At 41.1% G+C, this 23709-nt stretch overlaps 1 protein-coding gene across 2 annotated transcripts; it reads left to right on the top strand.

Moving 5' to 3' along the window:
* Positions 1 to 23709, top strand: Asb11 (ankyrin repeat and SOCS box containing 11). 2 transcript variants are annotated; one of them, XM_032889875.1, is made up of 7 exons: positions 1 to 344; positions 9891 to 9970; positions 14662 to 14769; positions 17126 to 17276; positions 18656 to 18790; positions 20012 to 20203; positions 23178 to 23709. In XM_032889875.1, the coding sequence occupies exons 1-7, from the start codon at positions 92 to 94 to the stop codon at positions 23300 to 23302; spliced, it is 1044 nt and encodes a 347-aa protein (XP_032745766.1). In that variant the 5' UTR covers positions 1 to 91; the 3' UTR covers positions 23303 to 23709. The 2 variants fall into 2 exon arrangements, with proteins under 2 accessions (XP_032745766.1, XP_032745767.1); XM_032889876.1 differs by lacking the exon at positions 1 to 344 and adding an exon at positions 1264 to 1418.

Consider the following 23709-nt stretch of genomic DNA (forward strand, 5'->3'; position numbering starts at 1 on the left):
ACACACATAGTCACCACATCAGAGTTAGATTAGAACCTACAGACAGAGTTCTTGGTAACAGGAGCACCGTGTGCTAGGAGGTTTAAAATAGATGTCATATGATGCCAATTATAACTCAGTAAAAATTTTCAGCCGTAGGAACCTATGCCGAGAAGAAGCCAAAATGGAGGACGGTCCTGCTTTCTATGGCTTTAAAAACATTTTTCTTACAATGTTTGCAACATTTTTTTTCTTCAAGCTTTTAATTAAAGTTTTCTTGGCTCTCCTAACCCATTTCTATATCGTCAAAGGAAACAGAAAAGAGGCAGCTAGGATAGCAGAGGAGATCTATGGTGGACTGTCAGGTAAAAAAAGACTTGAATTTCTTCCCAGCACCTGCAAAAATTCCTCATTTAAAAATCATAGTGAATAGCGTTTCTGGAAGGTAAGATTTTCTTATACTTTTATGCTGAATGGGTAGTTTTAAAGTGTACCTTTCACTTAAAGTAGCAAATATGTTCACTGCACCAATTCGTGAAGGATCTTTGGCTTTATTTTCTTGGAAGTGGGTGGATATAGTCACAGTGATTATTTAAGACGTAAACAGAATAGTGGGTTTTAAAAGCTATCTTGAGAGACTTTTACTAACCCGAAGACTTCTTAAAGAGCATTGTTTCTCTTCGATATTTTCAGTCCTCCTAACAAGAAAGAACAGTGTAATAAGACTAAAATTCCTTGGGAAATTCAATGGCCAATTAATTTGATTGAGAAGCACTGTGCCATTCTGGATATATGCATGTTGTGGTGTCCTTTGCAAACGGGATTGGCCATTTATTACAGGAAGAGAAACTCAGTCACTCAGACCCATTTGTACATCAGTGGTGCCACAGAAAGCACTGAAAAATGAAGGTTATCATCACAGTATGAAACCACTAAGATTTTGGTAAAACATAAAGCATCTTAAAGTCTCATACTTTATAGGGGCCACTCTGCATCCCTTTCAAGAAACAGTTTTGACTTTATTTGTAGTGAGATACTGCAGAAGTAACTGAAGCCTCTGATAGGATTGCCCTTTCCTGGAGGAGGTGGAGAAGTAAGAGGAAGAAGAGGAGGAGGAGGAGGATTCTAACTGTTGAAAGTTGCCCTATGTATTTTTAGTGTTTGCAGAGGTTCCTGGATTGCATCATGCTTTAGTTGGTATCTGTTTCAATTTGCATCCAGGATTCTCTTTCAAAATAGACATGCTTTGTGATTCAATGCACTACACAACTCGGGGGAAAAACACTCGACATCAGTGGTCTCACATAGAGAAACAAGCTCTAAAGACGAGCTCTAAGGCAGCAGAATGCTTCAACTAGCTGCTGAAGAAGGTGTCAGAAGGCCTGGACCATGGAAAGAGATTACTTTTGGGGATTATATATGTCACACATTTCAGGGAGGTATGTAATTTTGGTGGAAAAACATTAATGCCTTAAGTTTCAAAGTAAGCATGATTTAGAAAGGTAATTTTGACATAAGTTTGGGCAGAGGCTTCCTAGCATTTGATGTTCTGTTAGATATGGCATCCTTGTGCTTTAAACTAAGTAAAATCTAATAGGGATAGTGCTGACAGAATGTGTAAAAGGTTTTCTCCAGTTGTTCCTGTGCATGACTCCTGTCTTCATGCCTATAGTGATGTATGGATGTTGAGCACTCAGAACCTGTGTGATCACGCTTGGGATTTGAAGCTGGAGCCAAATTTCAAATCTCCTTAAGAGATTCATTCACCCTCTAGCCCAGGCATCTTGTTCAAGCTCCTGAACTGTGCTCATTTTCAGATACTGTTCAACACAACTGGTAGTGAGACTAGTGCATGTAAACCCAGTTTATTTCATATGTGTGTGTGTATTTGTCTATGTATATATGTATATGTGTGTCCTTATACCTCTCACATGTATGAGAAGACACTCAGATTTGATACGTGTTTCTGTAATAAGCCAGCAGTAACATACCCAAAACAGGACTTTCTTTTTTGCACGATTCTAACAGTTATTTTTCTTTTGACATTGTTCATAGTTACATATTTAAACCAACAGCTACATTTTGTGAGCCGGCAGTAGTGGTGCACACTTTTAATTGCAGTATTTAGGAGGCAGAGGCAGGTGGATCTCTGTGAGTTAGAGGCCAGCCTGGTCTGTATCAGTGAGTTCCATGATAGCCATGGCTACCTAGTGAGAGTCTGTCTGGAACAAAGCAGGACAAAAAAATAAATAAAGAAGTTTTTGTGACGGTGTTGTTCTCAAACTAGAAATCATCTTTGTAGTTTGTCAGACAAAGGTTTGTTCTGGAACTATGTAATGTTTATTCAGGAAGTTATAGAGAATTGACTTAGAAAGTCTCTCAAGGCAGAGTTGCTCAGTTTTTCTAGTATACAACAATATTTGGACCAAATGAAAACAAATAAAAAGGAGAAATTGCTTAACCAGGTTAAGCCAGGTTTGCTGCCGGAGGTGTAGCCATAAAATTGAGTGGGGGATTTAGAGGTTGGGACATTTTTACACTTGCAGATAGCAGCTCGTAGGATAATAGAAAATTCTTTTTAAAAGAAAAAAAAAGAAACCATTTTAAGGAAAGTTTTCCAAGTTTCATTTATTTTTGTTCTAAAGGGACTGGTACTGGACAACCACCCTTCTGCCTGACTCCTGTGCATTCCAGTTCAGTATTCTTGCCTTCGATTGTTTTTGTCCCAGCACCTACCTAACCTTTTGCCCTATTTATTTCCCTCATTAATTCATTAAACCTTGGCTTAACTGTCCTCTGGGTTGTTATTATCTCAGGTGCCTGCTGACTATTTCCAAGTAGGGACAACGTGTTCCTGGCAGAGGTTCTGCCTGTACGAGTCACCTGTAGCTCAGCCCTCCCACCCCTAATGGGGTTCAAAGGAGCCTTCTTAACACAGGTCATTAACCACCTTCCTCATCTGATCAGAACTGGATGCTCTGGTGAATATTCATTTAGCTTCATTGTTTGATAACATTTTCGGTAACTCAGAATTTTCATTGCCATATGTTTTCTTTCTAATGAACCCCAATTTTCTTAAAATCTCATTAATCCTAAGTCCTTACCATTATTTTCATTCAGAAATGAAATTCATGATGTTTGCTCTCTTTGATAAATGGCATAGATGTTGCTTTCTATGACTTCCAAACTTGAACACAGATTGTAAACCCTGGGGACCAGAGGCTGTCTTCTAGAATCATCTCACATTCTCATTGAAATCTGACAAAATAACAACTTGAAAAAATGTAAAAGAATTATTGGCACTTATTTTGAATTCTTGGAACTTAAACATATTCCGTCCGAATAGATTATTAATTAAATAAATAATTGGGGGGTGGGATTGTCATGAAATGTATTCAAAGAATCTGAGAACCAGAGATACAAATCACAGTTTGAAAGAAGAAGGAGAAAAAGACTTGAACATTTTCCACACACCTCCTCAGGAGTGAACATGTTTGTAAACTCTCTTCATAATATATTTGCAGCCTTGTGACCCAGGCGAGGTGCCAAGAAATTAAAAATAGAGTGCCCTAGAAGGCATTGGGTCCTATTTAAGTATTCATGCACTTGGAAAGATTGGTTACATATTTACGGAAAGCAATGGAAAAGTCCTGAACCTGCCAAAACCTTTAGTCCCTAATTTCTAACAATTTGCTCCAATTTGCAAACTGAGAAGGGCAATGAGATACTGTGCTGGGAACAGGAATAAAAGCCAGGGGACCTTCTCTGTGGCAGATTCAGGGGCATGGTTGTGTAAAACCCTCCGGGTCCGTGTAGGGGGCAGCAGTGGAACAATAAAAGGTTACTTCCGGGAAAGGGATTTTTCTTTCCAGTTGGAAATGCAACAAATCTATCACACATTTTTAAAACAAGGTCTCACTATGCAGCTTGGACTGGCCTGGAACTTACCTATAGATCAGACCGGTCTCAAAGAAATTCACAAATTCACAGGGACCCCTGCCCCCTGAGTGCTAGGGTGACAGATGTACACAATGCCCCTCTCAGAATTTTTTTTTTTTTTTTTTTTTGGTTTTCAGGAGCTGGTTTCAGAGTGAGGCTATCTTCAGGCTCTACATAGCCTAAGATGACCTTGAAATTCTGATCCTTAGGCCTCCTTCTCTAGAGTAGAGCATGCTCCACCTCCCCTAGTTTATAGAGTGCCAGAGAGCAAACCCAGGACAGCACTCTTCTAACTTAGCTTCCTATTTCCCCAGCACTTAACAGGGATAACCTGATGCCAAAATGTCCCAATACAAGTGAATGCAGCGCTAGGATTGGCAGAATTTAGAAACCAATAGTTCTCAAAAACAGCCTGGTTTTATGGTTTTATTTCTAGCGCTTAACTAACTAGCCGTGGTGAACCTTTCAAATGGAACAAATTGGTCATTCATTTCAGGATGTTCTTATGTGTAAAACAAAGAAAATATTATTCCTATATCTCCCAGAGGCTGTGAGGCTTTAGGCAAGGGGCAGACAAGCGGTGCCTGAAATACGAGGTAAGAATGCTCAGGCACCTGCCTGAGTAAATTGTCCTGTTGTGCTGTCTAACCTGGGAGTGAGGCACGGAGAAGGAGCTGCAGAGCAGAGAATAGAGAGGAAGGAACCCAAGGCTATCACCCTTCCCTCTTTCTTGGTGCAGTGGCAGACGGCACCACAGGCTTGCTCAAGTGACCTCAGAATTATGGGTATCCAAGGATGCGGCGTTAATAAGGAGACTCTGGAAGAGGCAGGCAACGTTCAGTGGGTAAGCAAGCAGCTGAGGAGAGGCCTGATGGTGCAGGGTTCACCCGCCCAGAGGAAAATCTGCAGTGTTTAACAGCAGAGCTCATGATACTGAAAGCCCCCCTCCCCAAGAAATTCCATGACCATGGACTTCCAACAGTGCCAGTGGTGTCAGAAAGGCAAATGCTCATCTCCTGGGAGGACATTGTACCAGCTCTTACCCACTGCTCATGTTTCCTAGCTAAAAAAAAAAAAAAAAAAAAGCAAAACAAAACAAAAATAAACCAGGAGGGTTTTTTGTTTATTTTCTTCTCCCAGTTTGGTCAAAGTGCACTAAATCCATTTTTTTTTTTTTAAATCCAATGTTTGCGTCTTAATTTTCATGTCAATAAGGGTAGGTTGTCCTCTGGATGCTAGCTGATTCCATGATATCCCGAGGCCCAGTGAGTGGGATTGGCTGTCTCTTCCAGGTAATGGGGAGTCATTTGCCCTGTCCCCCTTGCTTCTTTTCATCCTCAAAGGATCAGAGAAACTGGCAGCTGGAAGGAGGAGGTGGGAAGCCTGTGAAGAACATGCTGTCCTTCGGCATCTAGCTGCTTGGCGGACCAGAGAGAGAGAGAGAGCCATGCTTTCTGCTGGGAGTGGAGAGAGGCTGTGAACTGTGGAGGGATGGGAGATGGTGCTTGTTCAGGAGGGGGGCGTGGAGTTCTTTTAAAGACCTAAGTACGGAGATGTACACTAGGGCTTAGTGAACACAAGCAGGGCCAGCACCCAAGTGTGAGAGGCTACTGTCAGTATGGCTCCTACCACGCCCAGCTTCTGTCAGCCCCTCCTCAGGTTGCTTTTGACTCCTAACACCCAAGGTGAGTGTGCCTTCCTTCTTTCCTTGACAGAAACAGAACCCCCACAGCTCACGCGTCTCTGTTTAGGGCTGCTTTCACTCAACACAGGGCTTGTGTGGTTTATCCAAATACCACCTAGGAATTGGGCCTAATGGGACTGGTAAACAATGGGAAGTTATTAGAAAGTCTGGAATTGGCTAAAGGATGCACTTAAAGCTCGTTCTCCCTACAGGAAAGAGAGATCATCAGAGCCAAACAGAGGCAAGTTTGAGGAGTCACAAATCCACTTCATGTTGATATCTTAAGCTAATTCTTTTAGGAGTACGTGGCTGCTTAAATCTTGTTTTTATGTTTTGAAAGGGTTACCTCAACAGGTCAGGCCTCCCTTACACGAAATGCTTGGAATCAGAAGTTTTAGATTTCATTTTTTTTCCTCTCCCAGAGTTTAGAAAATTCGATTATCTTGGGGGAGGGAACCTTAGCTTAAATACTAAATTCATTCATGAAATTTTATGTAACATTTTAAATCATTTGGGAATGAATTTGAGTTTCATGGGGTGGAATTTTCTATACATGGTAGTGTTGTATCAGCACTCCGAAAGTTTTAGATTTTAGAATGTTCTAGATTTTGATCTTTAGAATAGAAATATTTAATCTGTAGTTATTCAGGCCTCAGGGGTTGACTAACGTATTGCTAGAAGAACAGAATGCCAAAGTCACACTGAAGATTTTGCTGCTTCCATTGCTCTGGCTGCTGAGCTGCTAGCATGGGTAAGGACTGTCTTCAACCCTCCAGTGTCTGTGTTCACATCCAACATGTCTGAAGCCAAGGCCTTAGATGGGGATGTATATGAGGGGGAGACTAAAGATGATAATGCAAAGAGATGTTAAAGAGGTTTAGAAATAGTCTGCTCGCCAGCTGGGTTCTGTCTTCTAAGTTAACCATTTATTGATTTGTAGGTAGTATTTATACCCAGACATGACATGAAATGCTACAGTATTCAGTAAAGGAAAACAGAGATGCCATATAGCGAATGCTAAATGAGTCAAGTCTCCAAATTTACTTCTTATTGTCAATAGTAGCTAGCTAAACAAGGTCCACAAGGTGTAAACTTATATAAAACAAATAAAAATTCTTGGTTACTTTGACTTAAACGTTTATTTCCCATTTTATGTCCATTATTAGCATTTTCCTTCCGTTTTATTGGTATGGAGTACTTTGGGTTCCATTTTGCTACATGGTATACTTTTTTGCTCTTGGAGAAACTTATTTGAATTCTTTAATTTGGGTATCCCTTAAGAACCAACGAAATGCAAATTCACCCTATGTACTTCGCAACTGGACTGCTCCTCCTCTCGCACCATCAGTCTTGCAAAGGTCCCTTCCTTCTCCAAAAACAGTTCACCTCAATTTTAGGTGTTCCTTGGAAACCTTAAGAGGGGGAAAAAAGAGAGTAGTATAGTAGCTAACTCAGAAATCAATGGATGCACAGACACACACACACACACACACACACACACACATACATATATATATATATCATGGCATATGTTTGTCTATATTAAATGCTTTTATGCTTTTTATGTTTTCATTGAATATTTTATTGATTTACATTTCAAATGTTATCCCCTTTCCGGGTTTCGCCTCTGCAAATCCCCATTCCATCCCCCTATTTCACATTCACAGCAGGAGTATGAGATGACAAACAATTTTTCATCTATTTATTTTTCTCTTGGTTCAAAGTTGTTTCCTGGAGCTACTTTTAACTGAAGAGCTACATGATCAGTACAAGGAATTCGCACTCCTCCTCCAAAGCCCTCCATTCATGCTTATCTAAGTGTTCCATTAATATCTTTCCAGGCGAAGGGGTCCCTTGTGAGGTCAAAGAGCTTTCAGATATTGCGTCTTACCTCCCACATTCTCCTTCTGTCTCCATCTCTTCTGCAACTGGCTTTAGGCCAGCTCATTTATAGAATGCCCCTCAACGTGAGTTGCTCCCACGTGTGTTCCTACGAGTCACACTATGTTTTGGGGACATGAATAGTGCAAGGAGGATGACAGGGTGCTCTTCACGTTGTGCTCCCTCTGATGACATAGATTTTTGGCTCATTGCATTCAGTCTTATGGCACGTGATGCCAATTTGCTTTAGCAATGCTTGGTTTCCTGTGCGGGTCAAGGTTGTTTCTATGTCTTTTCTAGTATACTACCATGCACATTCCCTTTATAATTAGGATAGTGGCAATCTGAGCCTGATCCTGTTATTTTGTCTACATTTTTTTTCAGCTAGTGTCTTTTAGGAAAAAGGATATTGCCCGTATTGGTGATTATTTATATTATTATATAAATAATAAATAAATAATAAATATTATTAAATATTATTTATATTATTTTATTATTTATATCAGCAGGTTTCTGTTTTGATGGCATGCATCTTCTTACTGTCATTGATTACTTTGATGTACAAATTGTCCAATATTTGACTAGAAGTCCCTTTGAGTCATCTTCTACCCTTCCTTCCTTTCTAGAAGATGTTAGAGGCAATAATATTATATATTTTTCTCCTTTCCTCTGGTCTGTGGTTGGCTATTTCTTCCAGGAACCCTGGTTTAGATTTTCTCAGAATATAACTTATACTGTCCGTCTAAATTTCCTTTTATGTCTACATATTTTGAAAATCACTTTGTCATACCAATTACTCCAGTATGAGACTAAGCCCCTACCACTCCAAACCTGTAGAATATTGTAACAGTTCTCATTTTTGTAACCAGAGGAGTAGAGTAGATACCCTGGGTTCTTATGTTGATAGGAGGTCTACTGAAATGCTTACAGCTTCCGGTCTCATCCATTGAAGGAAAAAGCACCTTTTCCTTGAGGCTTGTAGTGTTTCTTCCATTTCTGGTGGGATTTTGTTTTTATCAAGCTTGTGGACATGGGAAACCTGAACTCTGGGATCACTTAGAAGACACTGATCAGAAAGACCCTTTGCATTAAGGAAAGGCACAGTGTATACTCCACTTGGTTCAGTATGGAAAAAGAATACACACACTTTGAAAAATGCAGAGAATTTGAAAACTGGAGCGGGTCTGCTTCCAAAACAAGATTATCCTTTGGCATTTTTTTCATATATAGTTACTTCTCAAATGACAATGAAGCTGGTTAGTCTTCGTGGCAGAGAAACAATTACAGAAAAAAAAAAAACCCACTCATAATACAGTTTGGAGGCTGTCCTTTAGAGAACTTCCCTGCAATATCTGTTTATTAATTGATCAAAAATGGCCTTGAGCACCTGACTATGTGGATGAACTTGGTTGGCCTTCTGAGAGCCCTGCCAAATAGTAGTTACTATATCTTTGGTTTACAGATAAGAAAATTGAGATTCAAACGCTTCTGCTTTTAGCAGAGAATAGTCCAAGTGTGACGTGAGTCCAGGCAGCCCGGCAGCCCCATGTGTATAGCTCCCTAATGGAACTTTTAGGGATCACACCATCTGAAAGGGGGCATTTTACACTAAAACACACAGATAGCATTATCAAAAGAATCAGAAAATTACCTCACCAATTCAGGAAAATGCTCGCTCTCTTTTCCTGGGCTTTGCACATGACATGCTGGCTAAGTGCTCGTCTGTTGAGGCATATTCCAGCCCTGTCTTCTATTTATTTCTTCAGATCCACTTTGTAGTATACAGGCTTTGGATTTTGAGGTGTGAATGGAGACCAAGTGAAATTACGGGAAATAAAAAACTAACTGGCTCCTTTAGTCCTTCACTTGACATTAGTATTATCAGGGCCAAGTCCTTGGCTTTGTTTATTTGAAAAACACACACACACACACACACACACACACACACACACACACACACGTGATATATAATTTCTTGTTAAAACTGCCATGGATCTTCCAGAGGGCCTGAATTCAAATCCCAGCAACCACATGGTGGCTCACAGCCATATGTAATGGGATCCGATGCCCTCTTCTGGTGTGTCTGAAGACAGCTACAGTGTACTCATATACAAAATAAATAAATAAGGGTTGAGGATTTAGCTCAGTGGTAGAGCACTTGTCTAGCAAACGCAAGGCCCTGGGTTCGGTCCTCACCTCCGGAAAAAACAAACAAACAACAAACAAACAACAAACAAACAAAAACTGCCCATGGAAAGGCACTCCACTGTGCTCAACTCCCTGTATTTGACAAGGCCTGGTGTTTGGTACAGGTTAGCTATTTTCTCTTCCCTCAAGCCCTGCAGTGGGTGGGCAGCATGAACACCTTGGGGAAAAAGTCTCCTGACTTTTCTTATTTGTCTTTCAGACTGCTGGGCTGATCGGTCCCCACTCCATGAGGCTGCGGCCCAAGGGCGCTTACTGGCTCTTAAAACTTTAATTGCACAAGTAAGTAAACTAAAGACTCCGCCCTCCATGTCTTTGTTCTAATCTAGAATCATTCCGTATTAACTTTGGCCATAGCTGTGTCCAGGTCCAGCACCGCCATTTCTGTATCTCCATCCCCGCCCTCTCTGCCCTCCCCGCCCTCCCTGCCCCCATGTGTTCCTCTGGCCTCTGCTTTCTCTAGGAACTGCTTCATTTTCTGCCCAGTTCTCCTCCTTTCCATTCTGGATCCTCCTTTTCCCAGCAGGAAGCTTCCCTCTAAGGTACAAAGAAGCGGATCCCTAAATTTACGTTGCCTCGTCTCATGCCCTTCCGGTGTGCGATAGTGACATCCATCTGGAGAGTGCATTTGTAGGCTACTGGTGTCCTGTGAATCACCTCAAAGCATAGTAACTCCAGTCAACAACAAACACATGGATTCTTTACGTTTCTAAGGGCTCACGGTGCAGTTTCCAGTCAGTGAAGTGGCAGCTAGGTCACGCCGTGACTCATGATGGGGGGAGGGGAGATCTGTTTTCACAGGAAATCTCCTGGGCTTCACCACAGGGCGGTTTTATGAGATAGCAGCTGACTTTTTCCAGAGAAAGTACCTAAGAAAGAAGTCACATTACAACAACAACAACAAACAAACAAGCAAACCACTTTATGTGTGTGTGTGTGTGTGTGTGTGTGTGTGTGTGTGTGTGTGTGTCCTGCATGTATGCCCATGGTTTATGTGTATGTAGTGCCCTAGGAAGCCAGAAGAGGGCATTGGACCCACTGGGCTGGAGTTACAGACAGCTGTGAGCTGCCACGTGGGTGCTGGGAACTGAACCCTGGGTCCTCTGGAAGAGCAGACAGTGCCCTTCACTGCTGAGCCAGCTCCTCAGCGCCCTCATGGTTTGTTTTGTGCCCGCTTTGGCCTGACATGATTTCTCTTCCTACCCATACTGCATTCATTTGATATAAGTCTATAAGTGCCGCGCTCATGGAAGGAGAAAGCATTAGCCAAGTGAGGCAGGATTAGGAACTGGGCACCGCTGGGCACCATATGAGAGGCTGCCTCATGGCAACAATGCACAGCTCAAGACCAGGCTCTCAAATAGGTTAATAATCAGATAAACCTTAGGCCTTGGGGAAGATTTAGTGAAGTCTTAGCTATTAACGACGCTGTATTTATGTTGGTGACTATATCTCCTGCATGTTAAACAAATATCCAAGGAAAGATTTGTGAAAGAAATAAAAGTATACCCTGTGTTCGCTTTATTTGTTTTGGACTCTACATGTGAGCAGAGGAAGTGAGTCACTGCTTTCTTTCCCATGTCCTCTGTAGCACCTCACCACTTAAAAATCTCTTCCTCCTTTGAATTTAAACAGCTGGGGTAGTGAGCATTCTTCCCTCTTAAAATGATTTATTATTTCTGTTTGCTTTTGCTTTTAAATGCCTTTTTCCCCAAAAAATATTTATTGATATGTTTGTATGTATGGGGTGGAAGGGGCATGCTGTGGTGACATTTAGCAGACAGTTCTGTGGGAGTGGTTCTAGTCTGCCATATGGGTACCAGGGATCAACTCAGGTCATCAGGCTTGGTGATAATTGCCCTTACCTGCTGAGCCATTCCCCTAGCCCCTTATTTTTGAGACAGGATCTCACACATCCCAGGCTAGTTTCCAGCTTGCTAGCTGGAGAACAAAATGACCTTGAACTTCAACTCTTCCTGCTTGCACCTAGAAGGTTCTGGAATGAAAAGCATGTACCACACCCAACTTCTGCTGGGCTGAGGATCACACCCAGTTTTCATGCAAGCTAGGCAAATTCCTTTACCAAGTCACATCATCTCCAGCTTCATAGTTCTGTCATTTTTTAAAAAATAAAATCATCATTAAGGCTCTCCATTTGATCTCCAGAACTTCAAAAATAGTATAAAATGCAAATAGAGACAAAAGGAAAACAGAACCATTACTAATGATAAAGGAAGAAAATAAAGGGAAAATAAAGAGGGAAAAATACATTAAATAGTGACAAGATGAGATATGAAGACGTGTCTTCTTGAGTTATGTTTCTGATTGAACCCAGGGCCTCATACATGCTAGGCAGCTCTTTACCACTGTCTTACCTGTTTAGCACAGCACCTTCTTCATAGGTGCTGATTATGAAACTCCGGGTCTTACATGTGTGCTAGTCAAGTGTTCTACCACAGGGAGCTCTTGTTTGCTTGGTTTGGTTTGGTATCTTGAGGCATAGTTTCTTTGTGTAGCCCTGGCTGTCCTAGAACTCACTCTGTAGATCAGGCTGGACCTCAAGCCCACAGAGATCTGTTGGTCTCTGCCTCCTCCAAGCTGGGTTTAAAAGCATGCATCACCACTAACTGGTTTGTCTATTTAATTTTAAACACTCTAAAGGTCATCTGCCTCTATTACCTTTTTGTTGGTTTCTTTGCTCTTTGAGACTGGACAGGCCTCCAAATTACTAGTAGAGGTTGTCCTTAAATTCAGTCTTCAGTCTTGCTGCCTCACCCCACCTCCAAGTGCTGGGGTTACAGTCATGCACCAGCAAGCCCAGCCTTGCCTTTCGTGACATCACCTCTATACTAAGACCATGCTATTTTAGTAGTGTGATGAAGTGTGTAGGAGCATATGTAGAAAACCTTAACTTTTCTTGCTATAATCCCATTTCTTTGCCTTTTGCAACTACTCAAAAAGAATCTATTTTTATTTAAGATTTATTTTATCTCTCTCTCTCTCTCTGTGTGTGTGTTGTGTTTGCCATGTGTATCTTTTGGAATCCAGGATGCATTGGAAGCCGGAGTTGTGAGCCACCTGACGTGTGTGCTCGGAACTGAACTCTGGTCCACGAGAAGAGCAGCAACTGCTTTAAAGACAGAGCTCTCTCTCCAACCACCTATAATCTATTCTTTAAAAGGAAATTTTATTTATTCATATATGTATTTACTTATTGTGTGTGGCATGTCATTCTACATTGAGCTATCTTGCTGGCCCATATTTTCTATACTTCAAAAACTTGTGTTATATGTAGGTCATGTACTCACTATGAGTACAACATTAAACCACTTTGAATAAATTCAATTAAAACCTTCTTAGTGGTCACGCTGTCTCTGACAGATGGCTCACCTCAAGTCTTACATATGATTTGCGCGTTTTTTGTATTATTCACTTTCTCATGCAGAATTTGGAGAGTCCTATCTTGCCCAGTGGTTCTTAACCTGTCGGTCACTACCCCTTTGCAGGGGAATCCAGCTACCCTTATACAGGGCCACACATCAGGTACCCTGCATATCAGATATTTACAATTCATAACGGCAGCAAAATTACAGATCTGAAGTAGCAACAATGATACTTTTATGTTTGAGGGGTCACCACAACATGAGGAACTGTATTAGAGGGTCGCAACATTAGGAAGGTTGAGAACCACTTCTCTAGACACTCTTTGAGGTCAGCAGAATGTCACTTGTCCATTGCAGGACCCTGAGTTTTGAGCTGAGGATATGTTTCTAGTACAATGCTGCCACCTTGTGGACTAGGCTATTTCAAGTTTTTTTCCTATTCCTTTCTTTTCATTTTCCCCTTCTCCTTCACTTGCCTTTCCTTTCCTCTTTTCTTCTCTGTTATTACTGAATAGCAAGTACTTATTTCTTAAAATGAAATCATGTATGGAGAAGATAAAGAAAAGGGAGGAGATACTTCCTAACTGGGATATACGTAGGGATTTTGAAGCCCCGTTCTTAAACTGTCTTTTCTTCATACCACGTTCCGCCAGAGAAATATCTATACCACACTGTGAGTGTATGTGTGTGTAAATATGTGCGTATGTATTCGTGCAGGCGTGTATAGGTAATACTATACATATAATAGGTACACAGATCAAACATTTACCCTTTTAAAAATCACAAAAGTTTTACCCTAAAACATTTTACTTTATTCATTTATTTATTTAACATTTTAGACCGGGTCTTTCTATGTAGTCCTGGCTGTTCTGGAACTCACTCTATAGACCAAGCTGTCATTGAACTCACAGAGATCAAGGCTGCCTCTGTCTCTCCTGTGCTGGGATTAAAGGCATGTGTGCCACTATCTGGCAATTTTTCCCCTATTTCCTAAAGGAGACTTTAGAATATGTTTCAGCATGCTTCCTGTAGCAGAATATTATCCATCTATTGCATAACAACAACAACAACAACAGCAACGTACTTCTTTCTCCAGAGTAGACTCTTGGAGGACAGAAGCTGAGGCCATAAACTTCAAAGACCCATGTCCTAGTAGTTGCCTGGGGCAGAACAAAAGACTCTGAGGTTCCATGCTGTGTTTAAAGATTTATTATTTTTTCAGTGCACGCCCTGAGTGCGTGCACGTGCGTGTGTGCATGTGTGCCTGAGTGTGAATGCAGACACCATAGGAGGCTAGAGACATCAGATCCACTAGGAGCTGGAGTTACAGACAGTTGTGAGCAGCCTGACTTGGTGTTTGAACTCAAACGTGGGTTCTCTGCAAGAACAGTGCTCATTCCTAAATGCTGGGCCATCTCTCCAGTCCCCAGTGCTGTGTTTAGAATCCCACAGTAATGCTTTCTACTCTATTCCTTATGGTGCTAGTATCACTGCCCTCACCCAGATGTCTAAAAGAGAAACTTGCTGAACGGAATGGCTTGATTTGCCCTGATGGATGCAGCATTTAATTTTCTTTTCTCCAAACTGCAGGGCATCAATGTGAATCTGGTAACAATCAACCGGGTCTCCTCTCTCCATGAGGCATGCCTTGGGGGTCATGTGGCCTGTGCTAAGGCCTTACTGGAAAATGGTGCACATGTGAGTACTGCCCTAGCTGGCTCAGTTGGCTTTGTCTGCCCCATTCACTAAGGAGACATTACCTTCCAGAGTGTTTACTCACCGAGCAATGGGAAGGTCCGGCACCATTCACATGTGTATACTATCATTTGGGTTATTCTTCTCTTTTCAGTCTATATAACCTACATGTGGATATTCAGATGTGTTCATTAAAAGAACATTTTGTTGTAAAGCATAAATAACACATTTCAACAGAACAATGAAAAATACTTCAATTCCCTAAGTCAACCATCAGTTTAAGTTGTACATTATCAAAGTAAATGAGTTTGTAATATAAAACCCATTGTGAACTGTTTTAGCTCCTGGCCCATTGCTGTGATAAAACACCTTGATAAAAGCATCTTAAAAGAGAAAGGGTTTATTTTGCTCACAGCTCCAGGTTATAGACCACCATGGCTGACAGGAAAGTCATAGTGCCAGGAGTCTGAAGTCTGGCCACAGTACAACTGAAGGCAGAAGAGGAGAGCAATAAATACATTGCACACTAGTGCTCGGATTACTCTCTCCACTCTTATGCAGTCTAGGGTCTTCTATCAAGGGAATGGTTCCACCCACAGTGGGCAATTTTTCCCACCTCAAATAAGGTAACCAAGATAATCCTGGAACTGCAGACATGGTTCAGTGATGAAGAACATTTGATGCTCTTCCAGAGGATCAGAGTTTGATTCCCAGTACTCACTGAGCAGCTCATTGCTGCCTGTCACTTCCAGCTCCACCGAGATTACGCCTTCTACTGGCCACTGTGGAGCCTGAACCTGTGTATGTTCTCTACTATAATTAAAAATGAAATAAATATTAAAAAAAAAAACTTCCACAGGTGGATGGAGGTCCATCTCCTAGACAATACTAACTTCTGCCAAATTGAAAAACATACAAAACATCACTTAAACTTTATTTCTAGTATCTGCCTTAACAGAGAATATTCGAGTTGCTTTTAACTATCACAGCTTCTGAAAATCTCAGTGACACTGTATTTAGTTTCCAGATAATGTTCTGTTACAACTTCTATTCTATGTCTTAGTCCTTGTACTCTCTATTTTATGAGCTATAAGATCTTTAAGTATTAGTAATGATTGTTTTTACGTCTAAATGAACGTTGAATTTCTATGTGTAAAACTGAATATGAAAGTCTCTTGAACAGCAATATTTTCCAGTGCCTTCATGGTCACCCCACACTTCTGCTAGGTGGTGCACCTCCAGGTTACTGAGTTAGTAGCTCATGGGTAATGAACGATGTAGTGGATGCCATACAACAACCATTTGCTTTTAAACTTTGTGCTTGGAGTCACAAGCTGATTATTGGTGGGAAATGCTATATATTTCTCCTTTTTAGAGTGGAGTATTTGTAGGGGAGAAAGAGAACAACAAAACAATGATCTCTCATTGTTGATGGTTTTTATTAATAGTTGATAAGTGCTCCAACCTATCCTTTAACAGTTCTAATAGAACAAAATAGGAACAGGAGAAAGTGGGTCAATCAGTAGATAGCCTTCATAACTGGCTGACCCATCAATATCCAAAATCCAGTACACCTGAAATGTGTCATATCCTTTCTACTACACTGGCTTCTTATTATTTTAGGTTCCAGTTTCAGATACTGGATAAATTTCTTTTCTGGTCTCCTAGGCCTGAGAATCATCTTTCATCTGCCGATACCCTATCTAATTCATCATAAAATCCAACTAACTTTCACTTCTTATTTCTCAGATTTATGTTGTCCTTTGTTTTTCTGCCACATCAATCAGAAGAATTTATTATTTTATCCAAAGTCGCTTTGCGTGCGTGTTTCTCTTCTTTGATAAATTTAAATTGACTTAAGAAGAGGTGACTAATTGTTTTACCCTTGCTTCCACACATTTGGCAGCTGGAGGCTAGAGATCAGTTAAAAGTACTGGCTGCTCTACCAGAGGACCTGGGGTTTGATTCCTGGCATCTACATAGTGGTTTACAACATCTGTAACTCAAGTCGCAGGGGATCTGAGTCCCCTTTCTAGTCTTTACAGACACAAAGTACACACATAGGGCAACAACTTCCAACCCCAACATTGGCAGCTAGTAAGGTGCGCAGCAAATGTTCTCTGACATGAGCTGAGAGAGAATGATAGGAGATCAAATAGGAAGGCACAGTTTTAAGTATTTCACATAGAATAACTCACTTGATCTATCAATGATGTCATGGGTTTTTAAAATTCCATCAAGGTATGGAGTGCCCTCAGACCTTTGGCAGCATGAGGGAGTTTCTCCGGTCACACACATAGGAATATGCACTTGGTAAGGAGTGAGCAAATCCTGTGAGTTTTGCTTTGCCCAATATTAGGTCAACGGACTGACTGTCCATGGGGCCACTCCCCTCTTCAATGCTTGCTGCAGTGGCAGTGCTGCCTGTGTCAATGTACTGTTGGAGTTTGGAGCCAAGGCCCAGCTTGAGGTCTACCTGGCTTCACCTATCCACGAAGCAGTGAAGAGAGGTAAGTAAGCCACTCCAGGACACACAGAATAGCGGGGGGGCTGATGGCAGTTTGCATGGAATGGTGGCCTAAGTGTTAGTCCAGATGTTTTTACCTACAGGCACGTGTCACCACATCTGGGCTTGTATACTTGCAATTGAAACCTCTTGAGGGTCTTCAAGTTTAACTCAAACTAGGCTCAGTTTCTGTTCTGCCAAAATATTTAAAGAGGTAAGAATTATTCAGAAGTAAAATTGGTCCTGATTATGTTTTCTCTAAAGAAAAGGCTGGTTGAATTAATTAGTAATAACTGCTTGTGTGAACAGGGGTGTGTGTGTGTGTGTGTGTGTGTGTGTGTGTGTGTATGAATGCGTGTGTACATGTGTGTTTTGCCTGTAAAATGTGTGTGTGTGTGTGTGTGTGTGTGTGTGTGTGTGTGTGTGTGTGTGTGTGTATCATGTGCATGCAGTGGCCTAAGCATCAGATCCCCCTAGCACTGGAGTTATAGGTTATTGTGAGCTGTCATATGGGTGCTGGGAATTGAACCTGGGACCTCTATAAGATTAGCAGGTGCTCTTAACTATGTAGCCATCCTTCCAACCACACAGATAAAACTTTTGAGGAAACATTTAAAATTATTGTCCAACTTTTATCAGTATCTCCGAAGAATTCCTTCATGTAGAATTCACTGATATACTGAAATTAACCACGTTGATCTTGTCGTTGGTCAAAGTCTACACAGAGAATGCTTGCTGATGTAATTCTCCCTAGCTAGTGAATTCGTAAGTTATTTGGGGGTTATATTCTATACTTGAAGCTTTGGCTTCATTCTCATCTGTGTCTTCCAGTCTAGCCAAGTAAAGCTGCAGGTTCTCCTTTACAGGTGTGGGTGAAGAAGAGGTTAGTAATGGACAGGAAGTGGGACTGAGCCTTGGTTTGAGCACTGGTAGTAATAGGGGTCATTTATCCCTCTGCTTCTAAAGTTTCCCTGGAACAAGCATTTTCATGGTTTTATTTTGCAGATTTCTACTTATGCTTTCCATAACAAAGTGTTTTTCTTCTAATACAGAAGACAAACCTGTTACTTCTTTTTGAAAATATCTTGTGTATATGGGTATTTTCCCTGGGTGTGTCTGCGTGCCACATACATACAATGCCCTTAGAAGCTAGAATTCCCTGAGATTGGAGTTAGAGACAGTTGGGAGTCACCTTGTGGTGCTGGGAATCGAACCCAGGTCCTCTGGAAGAACAGAAGCAAGTTTTAACCATTGCACCATCTCTCCAGCACTCCTGATCTCTGTAATTTAAAAATTTTAAAAGCCCATTCTCGAAAGCAATCCTGGGATTCTATGCATATTCAACATGTTCCTGTGTGAGTGAGGCTATCTTATGTTCCACAGGTCACAGAGAGTGCATGGAGATTCTGCTGGCAAATAATGTTAACATTGAGCAAGAGATTCCTCAGCTGGGAACTCCTCTGTATGTGGCCTGTACATACCAGAGAGTTGATTGTGTGAAGAAGCTTCTAGAACTAGGTAAGTATTAGAATATTCCTAATGAGATGAACCTGCCAGACTTCTATTATTTTGTTTTAGTTTTTGGTTTACCCTAAACAGGGTTTCTCTATGTAGCACTGGCTGTCCTGAAGCTCTGTCTGTAGACCAGGCTGGCCTTGAACTCATAGAGATCCACCTGCCTCTGCCTCCCAACTACTAGACTTAAAGAAAGGAGCTACCATTGCCTGACTTTTTAAAAAAAATTTAAATAGCTCCAAAGGTAGCATTCTTATCAGGTTAGAAAAAGTCCTGATTGCATTGGATGCTTGAAAACTAGATGCAGAACTCATCTAGAGAAACAAGTGTTTATATTTATCTTTTAGTTCTGCTTCCATCGATGCTGGCCTTATACAGCAAGTATACTTCTCCTTGTTGGTGGCAATATGGCTGCCACAAAGTCTTGTGCTTGTAATGAGAAGGAATACTAGTTCTCTTTAAGACACATGCACGGACATCTCTGAAGGGATCATGTTGGCAAAGGGAATACAGGCTATTGATGGACTGAGGGCTATACTTCAGCTTTCTCTGCAGTCATTAGGTTTCTCTCAGGACTCACAAACTGAGAATCACAAGAAGATGTCTCTCCAAAGGGAAAGCAATATATGGGGTGTGGTGACCATTTGCAGCAGACCAGCTTACTTCTCTCCTGCTAAGGCAGCCATTTTCCACTTCAGAGTGTCATACACAGAAACCACCTTTCCAGGGAAAAGTGAAATACTTCAAAATTCTCACTTGCTTTGTGATTTAAAACACTTAGCTACTGGTGTAAACGGGTAAGCTACAGGAAGAAACTTTCGTTGAGAAATTTAACCTTCAAGATGTTCTTTTATATTTATTTTACTACTATCATTTACAAATTTTATGTTGATTTTGGGAATCTCTTTTTGAGCCTCCAATGAGATAAATACTAAATAAATGTCTTCCAATCTTTTGCCAAATAACCATGTAATGTTTTGTTTTGTGTGTTAGAACTGTGTATGTGTGTGTGTGTGTGTGAGTGCATGTGTGCATGTGTTAGCACCTAACTTCATTTTTCACACTGAACTGTCTTGGAGTAGTCTTCATAGGCATTGCTGATGTTCTGGGCTTAAGTCACATAGTCTCAAAGATTGATTTACTACACCAGGGTGTTTATATACAACGACTCATTGTGTCTTATATTCACATTCAGTGTTGACTGTGACCATGTGCTTTATTAAGGAGCCAGTGTTGACCACGGTCGGTGGCTGGATACCCCACTGCATGCTGCAGCAAGGCAGTCCAGTGTGGAGGTCATCAATCTGCTCACTGAGTATGGGGCTAACCTGAAACTCAGAAATGCGCAGGGCAAAAGTGCTCTTGAGCTCGCTGCTCCCAAAAGTAGTGTGGAGCAGGCACTCCTGCTCCATGAAGGTAAGAAGGGCTGGGTATTTGCTTCTCCTCCCTAAGCACACTGCCATTTCACCCCTAGACTATTCCTCTTTATCCCTTTCTCCTTTTAATGGTTTCGAGAGAAGGTCAAGTCCTGTGGTGTCCCTCAGATTTTTTTGGGTCTTTATTTTACACGCTGTATTTGTTGTTTCATTTTATTTTCCATGACAAGAAAATGACCAGACAACTTTGTTTTCACCCAGAAATGATTTATTAGCTGTGTTTATCATAGAAAAAGCACACAATTGAATAAATCAAAGCTCACGTTTGTGACATTGTGAGGTAGGCCATGGACAAATTAGACAGACATACTACATAAGAACCATCAATAATGGCCAAGTATACAGTTTGTTTCCCATAAGATCAAATCATCACATAGCACGATGGCCATCTTGTTTGTGTAAATGCTTTCTATGGTGTTTACATAATGTTGACGATACCTAAGAATGTGGATTTCAGAACTTACCTGGTTTGGGTAAATGGCACCTGATGGTATTTGAGTTCAGACTGTAGGGAGGAGAGGTGATACGTTTCAGAAAGCTGACAAAATGGTGATGTGGTTTGCTTCTTCTCCTGATCAGGGAGTACTGAGGGTCACCATTCCACATCCCCTTACTCTGATTTCCACCATAGGCACAAACAGAAACTATAGATGCTGAGGATGAAGAACGAGCTGCAATGTTTCATATCTATACTCAAAAAGAGAACCCCTTGCACATCCATACATTGAGAGAATGTTTTCTGAGCCTTCTCAGAGGGGTGTGTCAGGGAGGGTAGTAAGGATGATCATAATGATTCAGCATTACGAGGGCCTCCAAGGAGATTCCTTTGAAACAAAGATTAACCTCATTGAATTCTTAAATGCACCAGCTTGACAGCACACCTAAAAGCTCTAGAACAAAAAGAAGCAAATACACCCAGGAGGAGTAGAAGGCAGGAAATAATCAAACTCAGAGCTGAAATCAACCAAGTAGAAACAAAAGGACCATAGAAAGAATCAACAGAACCAAAAGTTGGTTCTTTGAGAAAATCAACAAGATAAACCCTTAGCCAGACTAACGAGAGGACACAGAGAGTATGTCCAAATTAACAAAATCAGAAATGAAAAGGGAGACATAACTACAGATTCAGAGGAAATTCAAAAAATCATCAGATCTTACTATAAAAAGCCTATATTCAACAAAACTTGAAAATCTACAGGAAATGGACAATTTCCTAGACAGATACCAGGTACCGAAGTTAAATCAGGAACAGATAAACCAGTTAAACAACCTCATAACTCCTAAGGAAATAGAAGCAGTCATTAAAGGTCTCCCAACCAAAAAGAGCCCAGGTCCAGACGGGTTCAGTGCAGAATTCTATCAAACCTTCATAGAAGACCTCATACCAATATTATCCAAACTATTCCACAAAATTGAAACAGATGGAGCACTACCGAATTCCTTCTATGAAGCCACAATTACTCTTATACCTAAACCACACAAAGACCCAACAAAGAAAGAGAACATCAGACCAATTTCCCTTATGAATATCGACGCAAAAATACTAAACAAAATTCTGGCAAACCGAATCCAAGAGCACATCAAAACAATCATCCACCATGATCAAGTAGGCTTCATCCCAGGCATGCAGGGATGGTTTAATATACAGAAAACCACCAACGTGATCCATTATATAAACAAACTGAAAGAACAAAACCACATGATCATTTCATTAGATGTGAGAAAGCATTTGACAAAATTCAACACCCCTTCATGATAAAAGTCCTGGAAAGAATAGGAATTCAAGGCCCATACCTAAACATAGTAAAAGCCATATACAGCAAACCAGTTGCTAACTAACCTAAATGGAGAGAAACTTGAATCAATCCCACTAAAATCAGGGACTAGACAAGGCTGCCCACTCTCTCCCTACTTATTCAATATAGTTCTTGAAGTTCTAGCCAGAGCAATCAGACAGCACTTAGAACTTTATAGAAACCCAAAGGATTCCAACTATGAATGAGAAAAGTGAGGCATAGAGGAATTTGCTTCTAGAGCATAACACACCTACTGGAACGAAGCCCTAGGGTGCAAAGCAAGCCATTTGACCCCACAACAAGCACTCTCCAGGCCCCAAGACTGAATCCGAATCTCCTTAAACAATGTACACAGTAAGGGGTCTTTCTTGTGTTTTGTGAAACCCTCCCAAGTCTTATGTCCTACCCACTGAAATACCTGATGATTGTTTTGCCAACAGTTTCTATCAGTGCTTTAAAAAACCTAATGTGCCAACAAATCCCCCAGAGACCTTACTAAAATACAGATTTGATCAAGGTGATTCAAGTGGGTCCTAAACTGTCTACTTAGCTCGCTCCCATACTTTAATTAGCACTGATTCCATGAGACTAAATTCAGGGAACAATGGGTCGAAGTGATTAGAGTCCTTTTCTATACATAGCTATTGAGGTGGACCCCTTGCAAGAACAGGGGCCCTTTCAGGTATGAGGTGGAAGCCAGGACTACTGTATAGGCAGTTAGTACTGGGAGGTCCCAGGGGTACTTTGAGGACTACTTTGTCCCTGGTTCAACTCCTAGCAGTAACTGTGTGACTACAGAGGCAACTCTTCTCGCTCACACCTTCTCTGCAGTTGTCCCTGTCTTAGAGCCCTGCACCCCAGTGCTTTTCGCTTCGTCCAGCCTATCACTTCTATAAACACAGGACATAGGGAGGGAGATGCACTCCCTACAGATCAATACTTCTTTCCTAGCCCATGGGGAGTGAATTTCTCAGTAAGTTATTATTGGAGGAGCAACTTAAAGGACATCCTCTACAAATGGGCAACTCAGAATCCTCTGCTTGTAAGATTTATCATCATTTGCTAATTCTTTTCCCATTCAATTAAGCTTCTAGTATTCAGATCTCCTTTTCTACCCCACTGTGAGGTTCATGCTATTTTTATTCCCTCCTCCCCCAGGTCCACCTGCTCTTTCTCAGCTCTGCCGCCTGTGTGTCCGGAAGTGCTTGGGCCGCACATGTCATCAAGCCATCTACGCGCTAGGTCTGCCAGAACCCCTGGAAAAATTCCTCTTATACCAATAGTTGGAAACATGTTGCCTGCTGTAGGACACTTAATATACACATTCAGTGGCTTAACCCACTATCCTAAAAATCTGCTTACCTAATTAGAATAAAGCTTTCATAAATCCAAATACCTGCGTTGAACAAACTCCTGGTTAGTTTAATGGTTGCCAAGAGATAACCAGAAACCTTTCAGTTTTTAACTCTTGTTAATTTAAAATCAAACTGAAATAGATGGGAAATAATAATCTATTTTTGGATAATTCAGGACCCTCCATATCTGGGGCTGGGGTCGGCATTTTGAATATTGAATAGATACACACACAGGTAGATAAGGTTAAATTAAACTACTTAAGGAATGCTCTGGATTCAGTCCTCCAGTATATTTTGTTAGTTTGTTGTTTTCCTAAAATAAATTTCTGTAGTGA

Source organism: Rattus rattus, chromosome X (genome assembly GCF_011064425.1).
Source record: "Rattus rattus isolate New Zealand chromosome X, Rrattus_CSIRO_v1, whole genome shotgun sequence".
Lineage (NCBI taxonomy): Eukaryota > Metazoa > Chordata > Mammalia > Rodentia > Muridae > Rattus > Rattus rattus.

Bases quoted from the DNA above. Each gene is read 5' to 3' on its own strand.
- Asb11 (XM_032889875.1), top strand. From the start codon at position 92: ATGTCATATGATGCCAATTATAACTCAGTAAAAATTTTCAGCCGTAGG. The intron at 9,971-14,661 runs GTAAGTAAACTA...TCCAAACTGCAG, and splicing joins TTAAAACTTTAATTGCACAA to GGCATCAATGTGAATCTGGT. The intron at 20,204-23,177 runs GTAAGAAGGGCT...CTCCTCCCCCAG, and splicing joins GGCACTCCTGCTCCATGAAG to GTCCACCTGCTCTTTCTCAG.